At 41.7% G+C, this 14,730-nt stretch overlaps 1 protein-coding gene across 3 annotated transcripts in view; it reads right to left on the minus strand.

Moving 5' to 3' along the window:
• Nucleotides 1–325: 325 nt before the first annotated feature.
• The window catches only part of tsc22d3 (TSC22 domain family, member 3), a 29,211-nt gene continuing 14,806 nt past the window's right edge, over nucleotides 326–14,730 (minus strand). The window contains exons 1-3 of one of the 3 annotated variants that reach the window (XM_079556867.1): nucleotides 5,612–5,835; nucleotides 2,117–2,168; nucleotides 326–1,682 (exon numbers count right to left, since the gene is read on the minus strand). In XM_079556867.1, coding sequence (XP_079412993.1) covers nucleotides 1,422–1,682; nucleotides 2,117–2,168; nucleotides 5,612–5,811 — 513 coding nt within the window. In that variant the 5' untranslated portion in view covers nucleotides 5,812–5,835 and the 3' untranslated portion in view covers nucleotides 326–1,421. Of the gene's footprint in view, nucleotides 1,683–2,116; nucleotides 2,169–2,609; nucleotides 2,938–5,611; nucleotides 5,836–14,730 lie in introns of those variants that run through there. The other 2 variants (XM_079556868.1, XM_079556866.1) reach the window with 2 other exon arrangements.

The raw sequence follows: 14,730 nt of genomic DNA on the forward strand, positions 1-14,730 counted from the left end.
TTAAAATGTTCCTGTCATTTTGTTCATTTGTAAACTCCAGTAGTCGTTGAAGTAACTCTGATTCTGGTTTATCAGCCAACTCCTAGTAGGCATCACACAGACAGCAGCAGAAGTTACTATGTCTGCAGTGCAACTTATTCATTCTCAGGCCAAATGATTCACAAAGTCACCTGACCTTGTAGCAGTAGTAGTTCCGGCTTATGGTCGGAATAATATGTATCTGCAAACAGCGTGGGAAAATCGCTGTAGAACATTGGAGTAAAAGTGTTGCATTTACATATTGATTGTTAACACATAGGAAAAATAAGCACTTAAGGACACAATGTTATATCATGTAAACATAAGGTTTATTGCAATTGTGCAGCTGTATCCAAACATTGGACGCTTTATGACAACATCACCATTATCTTTACCAAAAAACATAGAAAATTTAGCACTTCTCCCTGTGGTTTATACACATGGTCCTGGGTTGTATCTGCCGTTGTAGAAAGAACTAACAGTCTTTGGTAGCTAGCGAACAACAACAGATTTCAGTGTGAAATTCTCTCTCTTCTGCTACGACAGGCACTGTTGTCATGCCATTGTTATCAACACACAGAGACATGCAACAATCAGGAGTGCATCTGAAGTGGAAACTGTTCACTAGCTTCTATTACATCAGGACGTTTCATCATTATATACAACATAACAACCTTTTTACATTTGAGATCAATAGGCCAACGAGGTGGACATCTACGCCTAATGTTCCCAGGAATTTGTACAATTCTCCTATTTAACAATTGATTTTTGTTCATAATCAAACAAAAACCTGACAAAAAGCAGGATTACTCCCCCATAAGCAGCAAGCCCCAACTGCAGAAAATACAAAATTACTCATTATGGATATTTGTGAAGGCTGTCTCCATTGCAGCGTTGTTAGCATGTTTACTATAGTGATTGCATGAAACACATTGCGGTTTTTGCGTATTTGTTTGCGCTGAAGTGCAATGAGAGTTCATGACACTTGTAATTTTGATCCACACGTTGGAGCTCTTCTGAGACATGGAGGACTGTCTCGCATGGTACTCCCCTACCAGTGATCGCCAACATTCCAAGATGGCATCTGCGGGGCCAGCCCAGTCTGCACCCTTCTCCTTGCACTGGAGAGGGTTTGGCTAAAGGCTAATCAAGGAGGGCGCCCCCTTTCTGTCTGGACAAAGTGCTGAACTAGTCTAACAAGAGAGACTAGGTATCTGAGGACGGGTTGGACACCACCGTGTGTGCCTCCGGGCAGCTCCAGTCCTTGTGCTTTTCATCAGTTCATTCAAGTCCCATCTAGCAAGTACACGATGCATTTCCTTCGTGTGTAGAAGGATTCATCAATAAAACACGGAGGTCCGTTACTGTACTCGAAGGCTCTGCTCGCCCCAAAGCAGAGCCACTTATACAGCAGAGCCGGAGCTGTGGGTGCACATTTGCAGTTGCTGGTGGTCCATGTTCACCTGCATACTCTGATTGTCCAATTGAATGTCTGAGGGGATGCGGGACTGGAATTTCTCCAGCTGTTCAGGGCTGGCCAGGTTCTTGAGCAGGTAGTTCTCTCTCTCCAGCTGGTTGTTCTTCTCAGCAAGCTCCTTGATCTGCTCTTTGAGGATTTCTACCTCCTCCCGGACGGCGTACATCAAGTGGTTTTTGACCAGGTCCTGGGGAAACAGAAAGTGGTGAGACCTGAGGCACATGATAATAAAAACTAACTAACTACTTTGGCCGTCTGCTACTACTCCAAAAGTGTGTTCTGCGGCAAAGCTGTGTCTTTGACGAGAGCGTGTTTTCAATAATTCCATGCTAAATTGTTATGAGTTTGTATTTTTCGTCTTGTCTCCATCTGCTCCACTCTGTGTGCATGTGACTCTATGCCGCTTTTACATAACAGGGACTTCCCAGTGTAGTGACAGAGTCTAACTGCATTCATGCAAACATATATGCATCCTTTATTGTATAAAGACTGTATGTTCTATATTTGCCCCCAAACTAAAATATTACACTGTTAATAGAATATACTTTGAAGCGTATAATCTGCAGTGGTTCTTTCTGTGTCCTATTAATGTGTAGTGCAGAATGTATTGTGTCAGCTTACCATTGCTTGTTCAATCTTGTTGTCAATGGCCACAACGCTAGCACCAGAGGCACTGCAAGAAAGAAGCAAAATAACATCAGTCACAAAACTTCAATTGAACATTAGCTTTGTGCTCAGTAAAAGTCCACCGTGATGTCCTCCCTACGCTATAACAGTATAGTTAGCCTGTATTGTGTGTGGGTATTACACTTTGAGCTTAGAGAATAGAACACTGGCACATTGGCACACTGCCCCTGCGATTAGTACAACTGAAAACATACACTATCGGTTCAAAGTGCAACTCCACAGCAGCCGAGACAAATACCAAGGCAGGACATGGGACAAACAGCACAACTAGACTATGAAAAAATCTTGTTTTGTAACGCTGTGCCTAAAATGCATAATGCATCAGAAAGCACACAAGGAGAACAATGGATCTACGCTTAAAATGCTCTATGTCGCATTCACATACCACATTGCAGCGCACCAAATGCATCCATAATAAAATAAGTACCTGTTGTCAAGTTTGACCGATACTACGTCCCCTCCGAGTAGCGAGGAAAAGAACGAGATGGAGAAGTTATGTAGCTCGTAGACGGCCACTTCCATTGGCGTTTTAGCGAACATCTCTGTGCTCATGTTGAGTACTAGACTCGTCTGGATATAGCTTTTCGCCACGTTTGCGACTGGTGGGTCACCTAAGTGAAGATAAAGCTTGTTGTTGTCCTGTAGTTTGGTCGCGACGCACTACTTCAGAGCCGAAGGCTGTGTGCAGTGCTGTGTCAGTATGTTGAGCTTCGCCTCGCTTTGAACAAGCGTTTGTCTGTTGCTATTTCTGCCAGCGGCTGCTTTATATAAGAGAGCCGCGTGACGTCACCTGACGCGTGCATCTCATTATGCAAATGTGCCCTGGGGTCAGGCAGCCTTCAGTTTTCTAGGTACAAACTGGAGATGGGTATGGTGAATATTTTGTTGATCACTTCCTCTCTAACTGTCTACATAACAGGTCTGGATGGGGGTAACAACGTGTAGGAATAACAATGCAAAGCACATGAGGCCAAAACAGCACAAGTGCAGCATAACAGATGTGGATAAGATACATTGCACACAGGACTTTATTTTACCACAGATAAAGCACAGAGCATTGAGTCTCGAGATGAAGAGATCATTTCATCAAAACCACGCACAACAACGCACGAGCTCATGTGTGCACAGTGCACAACATGGTTTCTGCCCCTGTACATTTTCTGGACCTGTGGCCACAGAACGACATTTTCCAAAACAGCAGGACATCTACTTGCATGAAAAGTCAAATGCTCGTTGAGAAACAGACAAAAAGTCAGGAACAAACTTTTATAGTGCAGTAATTTCATTGTTTAAAAATGAATGAAATTGGGCTACCATTCTATGACAGGCTGTTTATTTCACCCAACATTAGCTGGCTTTCTAAACGGTATGTACTGAACCCTCATTAACCCATATTTCATTGAACACGGTGTTCCCTGGCTCGACTTTGTTATTGTTCCTTCACCATATGGCCACGTGCATGTCTCCACCAGTGCGCGTACTTTTCCACAGCCTCATTCTGGTAATTTTCCTGAACCAGAACTCTAACAGCCTCTGGTGGAGAAAATGTAGATTGCAACTGCGCGGGTGGTAAAGCAGTTTTCTCGAGGTTGTTTACTGAGGGAAATTTCCGTGCACTTTCTCCACACATTTTTAGAAGAAAATGTTCCGGCAAACCAAGGTTGTTTGTACTGCCTAGAAAGCGCATGGGAAACACATTCCCATTGGCTTCACTATGTTTTATGCAAAAATATGTTTTATTTTGTTAAACATTAATAAGTTGTAAACATCAAAGAAGGCATGGATTTATTACAGCAATGTTTGGATTCAGGGAGAATCCACTACACAGTAAATCTTGCATTCTTGCAATCTTGTATTTTTGCTTTCGCCTGACTCCTCCGTTCCCTAAAGGACAATACAATACAACAATGATGTAAGCATAAGGATTATGCTTACATATTATTGACGCGTAGTGCTGCTCATCGGTGTAGTAATTACTCGATTAGTCATAATGAGTGAGTGCATTGTATCTGGGAGAAGTGCAACAATTAAATATATAGTACTTTTTCTTAAGAAAAAATAAACAATGATGAGAAACTTATACATAGCCTTCAAAAAGTGCACTTTTCCAGGTATTCAGTCAGTGATGTGATGGTAAGCTGCTTTAGCCACAACTGCCCTGGGGTAGACTTAACAGAAGCGTGGCTGCAAACCTGCGCTCAAGTCCTTTCTAACCACCATTGTTCACTCACGCCACATTCATGGGAGTTTGGAATGTGAAGTCTGTTGCGCAAGGACTAAACAACATTATAGTCAGAACTGTGATTGAAAACCTATATCTAGATCAATGGACCATCACTCTATGCAGTGAGCCATTGACTCTCCTATAGTAACATAAAATATACACACCTTTTCAAAGTGCTACAATTATAATTCTCATTAGTATTCACAACTGGTTGTGTATTATCTAGGCTTGAATCTTATTTGTGTGTCTTCATCAGCACTATGCAAAGTCAAACTGCACCGGGTTACTCCTATTTGTTATGTTTTTTACATTTAGTACATACATCTATAAAGGTCAATGAGAATTTGAGAGTTTTTTAGGCTTAACACAAAGCATCTAATGAGCCTGCGAAGAAGGGAAATGGGCAGGTTCATTTCCTTAGAGGAACTGTATAAGGGATATGACATTTATTATTTGTCATTTCGTTTTTAATTCTTTTTTTGTGCACTTCTGAGAACATTGCATACGTAAAATTGCTATTTGCTGTCACTGCGCGGTGGCAAATTGTAACTCAAAACCAACTTTTACACCCAAAAGTTTTTTAACAAATGAGGTGCCACTAATAATCTTTTGATGGGTGAGATGATGCTGTGCCATATTTGAACACAAACTGCCTGCAAGCTTGATGTTGCCAGATTGGGTGAGTCACTCTGAAACGGGCTGAGGGCCATGGTTTTCATCAGATGTCCCACGAGAGCCAGCCTTACATAACGCTGTGATTCACTTGTGCCAGGGGCGGCTACACAAGAATATAGCCAGATATGCACCCAGCTTTGTTATGAGGAGCGCTGTGGCCTGTGCACGTACTGTAGATGCGGATAGCATTTTCGTGAAGAGGTATGTGTTTTTCTCAGTATGGTGCATGTTCTATGGACTCTTTCACAATTTGATATACACACACAAAGTGAAGACAAATGCCAAGGGAATTCTTAGGACAGAAAATGGGGAAAGTGAACTGAATGATTGTCATTAATAGGCCAAAATGCAAATATTTTTACATCAAGCAGTAATGAAATAGATACTCCTTTTTTTCGCTGGCAGACATTCATGTAATCGCTCGCATGTATCGCATGTAATTCACCAACACATTCAAGCACCTTTGGGTTATATCAAATATTGAATTAAGTATCTGTCTCGATCATTAGTTAGGCTTGACCCTCACTTACCGGCGTTCGACGGGCCTCTTGAACAGGCTGGGAGAGAAGGGGGGAGAGTAACTAAGGACCCTCTCTGGATAGGCCTGGTAGTGCTGGTACTGGCAGCAGAACCTGTGGCCAGGGTGCTCCAAGCGATGGGCGCACACTGCCCGGTGAGAGGCCAAATTCATTGGGGGAGCTTCGATGTAACGCGCCTGTCTCTGTCCCATCTCCGCTATCTACTGAGGGAATCCAGCAAGGACCGACTCTCTCTTATTGTGCTGTGTTCTGCCGTTCACGGGCACAAAGGGACAATTGAGCCGCACGTGTGAACACATAATTGTCCGTGCCACACTCAGACTGGCACTTCTGTGGCTGCAGTGGAGCAGAGGCACAATAGAAATGTGCTGCAACCGGTGAAAGAAAATGTAGCTAACTGCACCTGAATAGACCAATTACTGTGGCTTTCAATTGAAACAAGGGCTAAATCGTGGCATAAAAGGCATGGTGTTGCTACACAATTGTTACAGTGTAGGAAAACAGATACAGGCATAACATTAAGTCTACGGGCCAGTTTGTTCTGTGTTATGATGACCCATATATAGACTCTTTCAGCTCCAGCATATTGTTGCACCAAACAGGTACCTATCAACTCGTCTAAGCTTAGGTAAGAACATATCGCTGCATGGAAGAGCTGTGTGCCCTCAGTCACGTGAAAAGACCAAAGATGTTGTTAGCATTTGGCCTCTCCCAGTATATTCCTACGGCTCCAAATGGAGTGAAGTTAGAAGCGACCAAGCTCTTCCACAGACACGCACACAGACCAGACAGGTACGTATGAACTTGTCTAACCTCAGGTAAGAACGTAACTCAATATGTAAAAACAGTGGCCTGTTCCTTTAAGAGGTTAGCTTAGAGCGCAGAGATTCCTCAGTATTGTTCTCATTGGGTCATTTGCCCACATTCGAGCCATCCTTTGAAGCTGCTGGGGCAACCACAAAGCAACACCCAGGGACCCATCTCCAGATCAGTGAGGACAACCTAACTGACCTATTCTGCGTATTACACTGGCTTAATATCACCAATGATGCAGGTGATCATACGTTCCTATTCTGAAGCAGTGTTGAAAGGCCACATTATGTTCTCATCACATCTATTCTCAACATATCTGGCAACAGTTGGAAAAATCTGTTCTTATGCAACCTCAAGATGGGTGTCTGCGGGGTGATTATTAATCTCGCAAAGCCTTTCATTTTGACTCTGAAGATTTATGGCTTTCACCGAGCGTTCGGTGTTATTAGTGCTGTAATTAGCGAGTAAATGCAGAGATACACCACAATGGGCCGGTGTCATCGTCACCGGCTCAAAGGCTTGACAAGTCTGAATACGCAATCAAAAGGATTCCACGCCAGACTTTGGAATAATCACATTTATCAATGCGGTGACTGCCTGCTGCAAAAACATGTGTACCTGGAACCACAAACAAGTCAATACACCCAACTGTCACTTTAACCCAGTACATTTCACTCAACACTTTCTTGTTACATTTCAGTATCTCATCATTATGCATATCAAATTTCTTCCCTCACACTGTAATACAATGGTAAATTAGGCGCCACATGCCCACAAATAGTAATATTCACTGTTTATAAAGCCTGATACATCTTTTCTATAAAGGCTTAATGGGGATAGGTTGACAAGGCATGTGCATGTCTGAACAGATAGCAATGACCCTTGTAAACTGGGTGTCATCATTTAATCTTGGGTGGAGTATATGATTTTTTAAAGTCTCTTCTGCCTGACTAATTCCGGTGACGAATCAGACAAATCTGTTGTTGATCGTGTGTTATACAACTATAATTATATGTCGTGATTCGCGAGAAGTATTTTGGACTTTGTGTGTGCACTCGATGCAGTATGTAATCAATCCAATAAAAAGGAAACCTCAAAGCATTATTATTATTGTTTCTTATTCTGTTAGAACCTTTTCCTTTGTGACATAACAGACTTTTATCATTGCCAGGCAGACAGGAAACATCCACATACTTCCCATTTGACTTCTGTTCCATGTGTCATGAATCAACTGCTGTGCTCAACCAAACTCAAGCCTTGTTTTTTTTAAAGATGGAATATTAAAACGACTGCTAACCCAGGACACAATGTACCCCAGGGCAAGAGAGAGAAAAAGCGTAATAAATTCTAATGAGTTTTGTCATGGTACCAGTCTGTATCAACACAGTGGGGACAACTTAAATGCACCCTATTCACCTCAGCTGAACAAATGAAGCAAAATGGCGTCATGTGAAAAATACAGTTCAGGGAGGTATGTACCAGTAAGTGCTTAGTGGGTCACACTGTCGCCCCCTTGACCTAAGTCGCTTAAGAAGTTACAGTATGTTCTAACAGCTCGTAACCATAACATGCCATAAGGATCCAATCTGCGGCTAAGTGCAAACATGCAGAAGACCATGGAGACTGCACACGCTGGAGAAAAGGGCAAAGGTCAAAAGCTCAATTGGTCGTGAAGTGTTTCATCACACTAAACCCTGTCATTAGCCATGTAAAGGTCCCTCGACTAAAGAGTGGGGTCACCAAACTCGGACATCGTCTCTGCCGCCACCTCTCGCCCCAATCGAGGCTACAGTTATACGAGCACAAAGCACGTCAAGGAAATATGCAGGCCTGTGAAGCATCAAACGAAACAAGGAACTGGAGTATTTGTGAAGTGTTTTTATCAAGATATCTAAGTACAGTATAAACAAACTAGTTCAACCCATTTACAAACACCAATGAATCATGACTTCACATAAAATAAAACTCATAATGAACTCATTATTCAAACAGTTCACAAGCAAAGACTTACCGATAAATATTTCAAACTGAACTGAAACGGAAACTTGTCACTTGTAAATCTTTGGATCATGATATTTGAAAAGCATTTTTATTTGAGACTTGGTGATACTTATTGAAAGTTTACAAACAGGTTTTAAAGTGTTTTACTCATTAATTGTCCATTAGAGTAAATACTACGCTGACAGAAAAGAAGAAAAGACAAAGGGAGAGAGGGATATTGTACATCCAATTACACAATGAAGATCATTTTTTTTCACTCTAACTTGGCTGTAAATATTGCGCGATATTACAGTGATTCTATTAGTGTTTATTGCGCCTCTGACCCGGAGGCAGGGAAGTTGCCGGGGTGGTTTTCTGGCCAGAGACGCCAGGGGGAGATGAAAGACCCCCCAATCATCCCATTAACACCTATATCACCCCCAGAGGGACTACGAAAAGGATTTATTAAGGTAAGCAAGTTACTTAGTTCTTCTTCAAAATCTTTGCTTAAAAACATGTATTCGTAATAAGTTGATTGTTAGTCTTATAAGATCATGATTATGTTTGCAAATGTCTTGTTAATGCCTTATTACAAGTCATTTCTAAAGTTTTACGAATCTAAAACAACATAAGGTTCTTTTCTATTAGTAAAAAGTAAGCATTCATAAAAGTTTCGGTCTGTGGTAAACCCAGTTATCAATTTGAACTTTTAAGACAAATGGACATGAATGCTTCCTGAACCTATACAGTAGGAGAGTCTTTGTATGAAGCGATTCAAAGTTATAGGCAGTGATGGCAGAGGATCTATGCGCTTGGCACCTGAGCTAAACGCACTGTTGACTGGATCAGATCCTATAGAACAAAAGGTTAGAGAGGTCAGGGCCATCTGTCTGCATTCATCCGCCCGCTGCCTTACTCCACTGTGCACTTCCAGCTGTCTATATACTGCTGTGCGGTGTGCGGCGGTGTCTAATCTAAGTTATCTTCAGCTATGGAATGCTAACAGCGGGCAAATGGGTACATGCTGGACCGAACCCGTCAGTGCTGTGGTCGCCAAATGAAGCTCTCCTGTGAATAATGTGTATAATGTGAAAAGGAAGAGGTCAGCTCTGATTTGCAGTGATGTAAGAGGAGAGGAGTCATTTTGCAAACGGTGTGGCAGTGGAATGGTTGGCAATGTCTAATTGTTGACATGTGCCCAGGGAGTGCCCATTCTCACACCAGCACATCACAGACAGACAGTGCAGGACTTTCCACATTTCCCGTTAATCATGCATAAAAGGACATCCAGGGCAAAACTCACAACAGCAAATCTGAAACCTACAACATTTTAAGAAGTAGAAACCTTTTCATTATTTAACTCACAGCATCCAATACCTGTTAAAGAAGAACTAAGTAACTTTGTTTGTACTTTTTGTAGTGTGAATGGGAGGATGGGGGGGTCTTTCATCTCCCCCTGGTGTCTCTGGCCAGATTACCAATACACACTAATGGAATCACGAAGAAGAAGCTAACAGGCTAATGGGCAAAGCTAGCTGCGGACTAGCACGACTTAAACGGTATTTACAGCCAAGTTTGAGTGAAAAAAATCATCTACGTACATTGTGTAATTGGAAGAACAGTATTCCTCTCTCCTTTTGTCTTTTCTGTCAGCGTAGTATTTACGCTCATGGACAATTAATGAGTGAAAAACGCAACATGCTACGACACCTGCAGTGGCGCTTGTGGCCTCTAGGGGCATGAGTTACTTAGTTCTGCTTTAAAATGCGGGAAATACTATCAGTATGTTTTACATTTCCTGGCAGAACACCAGGTCATATATAATGAAAGACATTGGCATGCGCCGATAATGATTCTTTATTTTGCTACAATGGTGGGTGTTTTGGCAATGACGAAAAAATCGTCCCTTCACTAGACAAACTTGCCTACCCCTGGTCTAAACTGTCTAAACTGGTATAGCTTCAGAATCCACCTTCAACTGATCATGACAAGCTGATATAAAAGTATCAATTCCGAATTAGAGTAAAAAACTATTTATTGTCAGCATACAATTTTCCGCAGAGTTCAGTTAATTCAAGAGTTGACCATTATAACTTTAAAAACTGTGAAAGCAATTTGTGATTTTGGGCAAAGACCCTCTTCTCACTGCAGCCCACTGAAAATGTCCCACACAATGTCAAGTTCTGCTAGTTATCCTCTAACTGCGCAACACAGATTCCGTGAACTTTGGAACAACAGCCCCAGTACTCATTTATGGTCGATGCAGGCTGTGGTATTCACGTACAGGTCATCAACACAAATCTTATATTATACAGTGGAACATATTTTAGCCAACACACAACTCATTTTTATGGACAGTTCCACTTTGTCAGACGTGAGCTCTACATTTTCCCACCATTTCATTTGATCAAGTGTCCTGTTGGCCTGCAGCTGCCTGACCCGAGTCGTCACAAACTGGGACATCACAGGAGGGATGCTGGCCCCCTCTCCGCTCTTCCTGCATGAGTGTTTGTGCAATGGTGTTTTTGTTTTCTGCCCTGGTCCTGCGCACACTTTCCCCTGCCCACACGTTCACACACGTCCACGCACACTTTGCAGCCGCGTCAGCACGATCTGGATCAGACTGGATATGAGGCGTCCCGCTAACTTATGTCACGAGTGTCGCACAAACTGTAAACACGGGCGAGAGGTTCCCATAGACTCCTGCAGACCCCTCCGCTGTGAGCCGCCATCACCTGTGATAACTGACCACACAGCCGCCATTGAGTTCCCACAAAGAAGAGCAGAGCTGTGTCATTAGAGGTCGGATGCAGAGACAGAAGAAGTACACTTTGATGAGATTAGCTGAGGAGGAAAGTGGCATTTGAAATTGTGAGTGGCTTGTGGAATATGGTCTTAGTGCACGCTGTTGAAAGAGTGAGAGCGTGCTTGTGAGCACAATTGCAAGACTACAAATGGAAATTGGCCAAGGGTTGCAATATGCATGTGTTTTCTCACAGTCCCGTCCAAATAAAAGAAATGTAAACATAAACGGCTAAAGGCTAAATACTGATAACCAGTGTTGGGGAGAATACTTTGAAATTGCATTTAGTGACTGAAAACTGAATACTTCCCTTAAAATGTATTTTGCAACGTATTCTGTTATTTTGTCTTATCAGAGTACTGTATTCTGAATACTTTTAGAATACTTTCACATTGATTGTCATGGTATTTATGTATGAATACGGCATACAATTACAAAAATGAAGACTATGATTGTTGGAACACCTAAACCCACTTACCATTAATGTGGAACTAAAAAACTCTCTTGTCAAATGCAGGAGCAGCAGATACAGCATCATGTGACGCACATGTGCAGTGTTTGTATGAACTGTAGCATAAGGCCTTTTAAATCTTTCTTTATTATTGTTTTAGGAGGAAAAACAGCTCATTATTAAAAGTTATTTCTTAATTGTGTTGTGCAATATGGAGCTAAAATTAAATGATTAAGGACTGGGATGTATTCCATTGATATTTGGAAAGTAACTGTATTCTGAAAGTGTAACTTTACCAGAATTACTCAAAATGAGTGTTCTATATACGTATTGTAAAAACATGTATTTAGTTACTCCTCAACACTGACGCTGATGACCCCTATTCCAACTAAAAAACTTTGTTCCAGGCACCACCACCACAGTTCCCATTACTGTTCCTGTGGCTTCTTTTACCCATGAATATCATGTGGATAACTGCTGAAAAGTTTGTGATTTTACTAATAATCAGTGTCATGTGGTTTACAAAATTCTACGATGGAACCAGTTGCAGTGTAGTTTTTGACTCTCATTCACATAACAAAACCAGTCATAAATATCTGTGGCCCAGAGTTGTTAATAAGTAACTTGAGTTTCGTCATCTGGGTTTGCTCTGATGTGTACAAGCCACCGAAAAACAACAACCACAGGAATAACAGCAGGCGCGTTTGGGTCACCTCTACATACGCATGATACAATCAGACTCTGCTGTGACACTGTGTGACTCACTGTATCTCTGTGGCGGCATCAAAAGACCAAAAGCATTTACATAATTAGGTTGACGAGTGTAACAGACTGTAAATTTTCTTTAATAGCAACTGTGGTTTACTGTTCTTTTACATGAGTAATTAAAACTGGGAACTTGAATGCACTATGCAGTCCATTGGTTTTTATTTGCCTGCACATCACATCGGTCACCTGTAGGGGGCTGCAGTGGAGCAATGGGGAGGCCTTTTTGCAGGACGTGCGCACATGCTTTTGAAGTGCATGAGAACAGCTCTTTTATGGGAGAATTATGTGCTGCATCTGTGCACTACGAGCCTGGATAATGCCGTATTCATATGTAAATATCAACATCAATTTAAACCTATTCTAGTGCAGGCACGCAGACTCAAGCTTGATGTATAGTAGCGGTTCATTTCGTTTCCCTTGGGATAACGGGGTGGGTCTTTTGTTTTGGTGCCAAAAATCTTAACTTGCCTCTAAACATGGTGCGCTGATTTATGGTTTTAATTTGCACTTACAATCCATGACATTTTTAAATACAAAAACAATATAGGAAGTGGGTAAGTATTTACTGTACCATAGTATGTAGCAAACCAAATAAATATTGAAATAAACGTAAAATAGTTCTTCTGCGCAACTGTATAAGACTAAGTTATGGGACAGACTTTACATTTCCGATCAGAACAGACCAAAAAAGAACATTCTTCATATGAGATACAAGTTGAGTAATGTATTTTCCTTTCTAAATGTCGTACAGTTACTTCAAAAAGTCACTGAAGTACATGGACTTGAGTGCCCACCTCTCTTTTTGTTCTTTCTATTGAAATGCAGATTCGGCATGAACATAAATTCCATCTCTAAAGTCCATTCAGTGGGAAAGTGACAGTTTGATTTCAAAGAGGAACAGCTAAACGCTAAGTCAGACCTGTATGGAGAAGGCTGTCTCCTCTGTGTCACACTAAAACTCTCAGTCTGTGTGCTGACAAACCACAGTCTGCGCTCTATAGCTCGCATGCAAACACACACGGGAGACGGGGGCTATAGGAGAACACCATGTGCACCGTGTTTCCTCAGCCTGAGTGAATCAAGAGGGACTCTCAACGGGAGACACCGGGCTCAGACAGACAGATGCACTGAGGCACTTCTGCTTTTAAAAGAACACATGTTTCTAAGAAGAGCATAAAACACATTAAAGCGCAATTAAGTCAGAAACTAGAACAGTGTATCCAGATGTTGGCCACCCGCATGAACACTATAAAATGAAAAGAGAGATTCTCACATATACGTACAGTACACAGTGTGTCATGCTCCAACATAAAAAAAAAAAGCACTGTGTAAAGTGTTGCGTACGTCCTAGAAGAGAATTTTTCATTTTACTTAAAAAGATATAGTTTGGAAGGCTCGCTATTGTACAACTATTGCACAACCCACACAACAGGAGTGGGATCATTCGAAAAGGAATTAAAAAATAAAATGTACTCCCCACAAAAAACACAGCTGTTGGGAGTTGAAATTCTCCCTTATGTTATTCCATTTGTTGCCAGATGAGTCGAGTGTCATCGTGCGTGCTGCAGTCCTTTTGCTGCGCGCTAATAATATTTCTAATTATGATGTGAGGTCTGAAAGAGTTTGATGTTCCCGTGTCACAGGGTTAAGGGTGGTTGACAGGAGCTGTAATTGAACACTGTTTTAGAAGTCTGTTATTACATGAGAACAAGCACATTAATGATTATTTCCGTTTCCGAGCAAAAGGTGTCGCAGCAATGGGACTGGTAGAACAGTGATCAGATATCATCCCGTCGTCCAGAGTTGTTTCTAGACACATTAGGGGAAGAGGGGATTTATATAGACAAAAGTATGTGAACAACTGTCATATCACAACAAGTCACTGGGGCCTCGTTCATTCTGGGGCAAGAGCCTGGTTTGCCTCCCCCCATGTGACGACTCTGATTCATCAACAAAAACATATATTGGTATATATGTTGATATTGGAAAACACATTTTCCAAGATCAGGCAGTCTGAAAAAGCATTCAATTCTAAATGCAGGGACAAAGAAACGCTCGTCATTGAAGTATATTGTGACAGAAAGGTCTTTTTTTCACAAGTGTTTGCTTTCATACTATACAGACAGAAAACAGATTGCATTTCATTTACAAGAAAAAAGAGGATTAAGGCCTGTAAAATAATGACTCTTTTGGAGATACGTTTTTCACATAGTGTACGATACCACACACCTCCCACACAGCCTTTGGGCGAGAGCAAACTGGAACCATTTTACCTGAGTTTACCTTAGCCTTGAG

This window comes from Gobius niger (assembly GCF_951799975.1).
Source record: "Gobius niger genome assembly, chromosome: 5".
Lineage (NCBI taxonomy): Eukaryota > Metazoa > Chordata > Actinopteri > Gobiiformes > Gobiidae > Gobius > Gobius niger.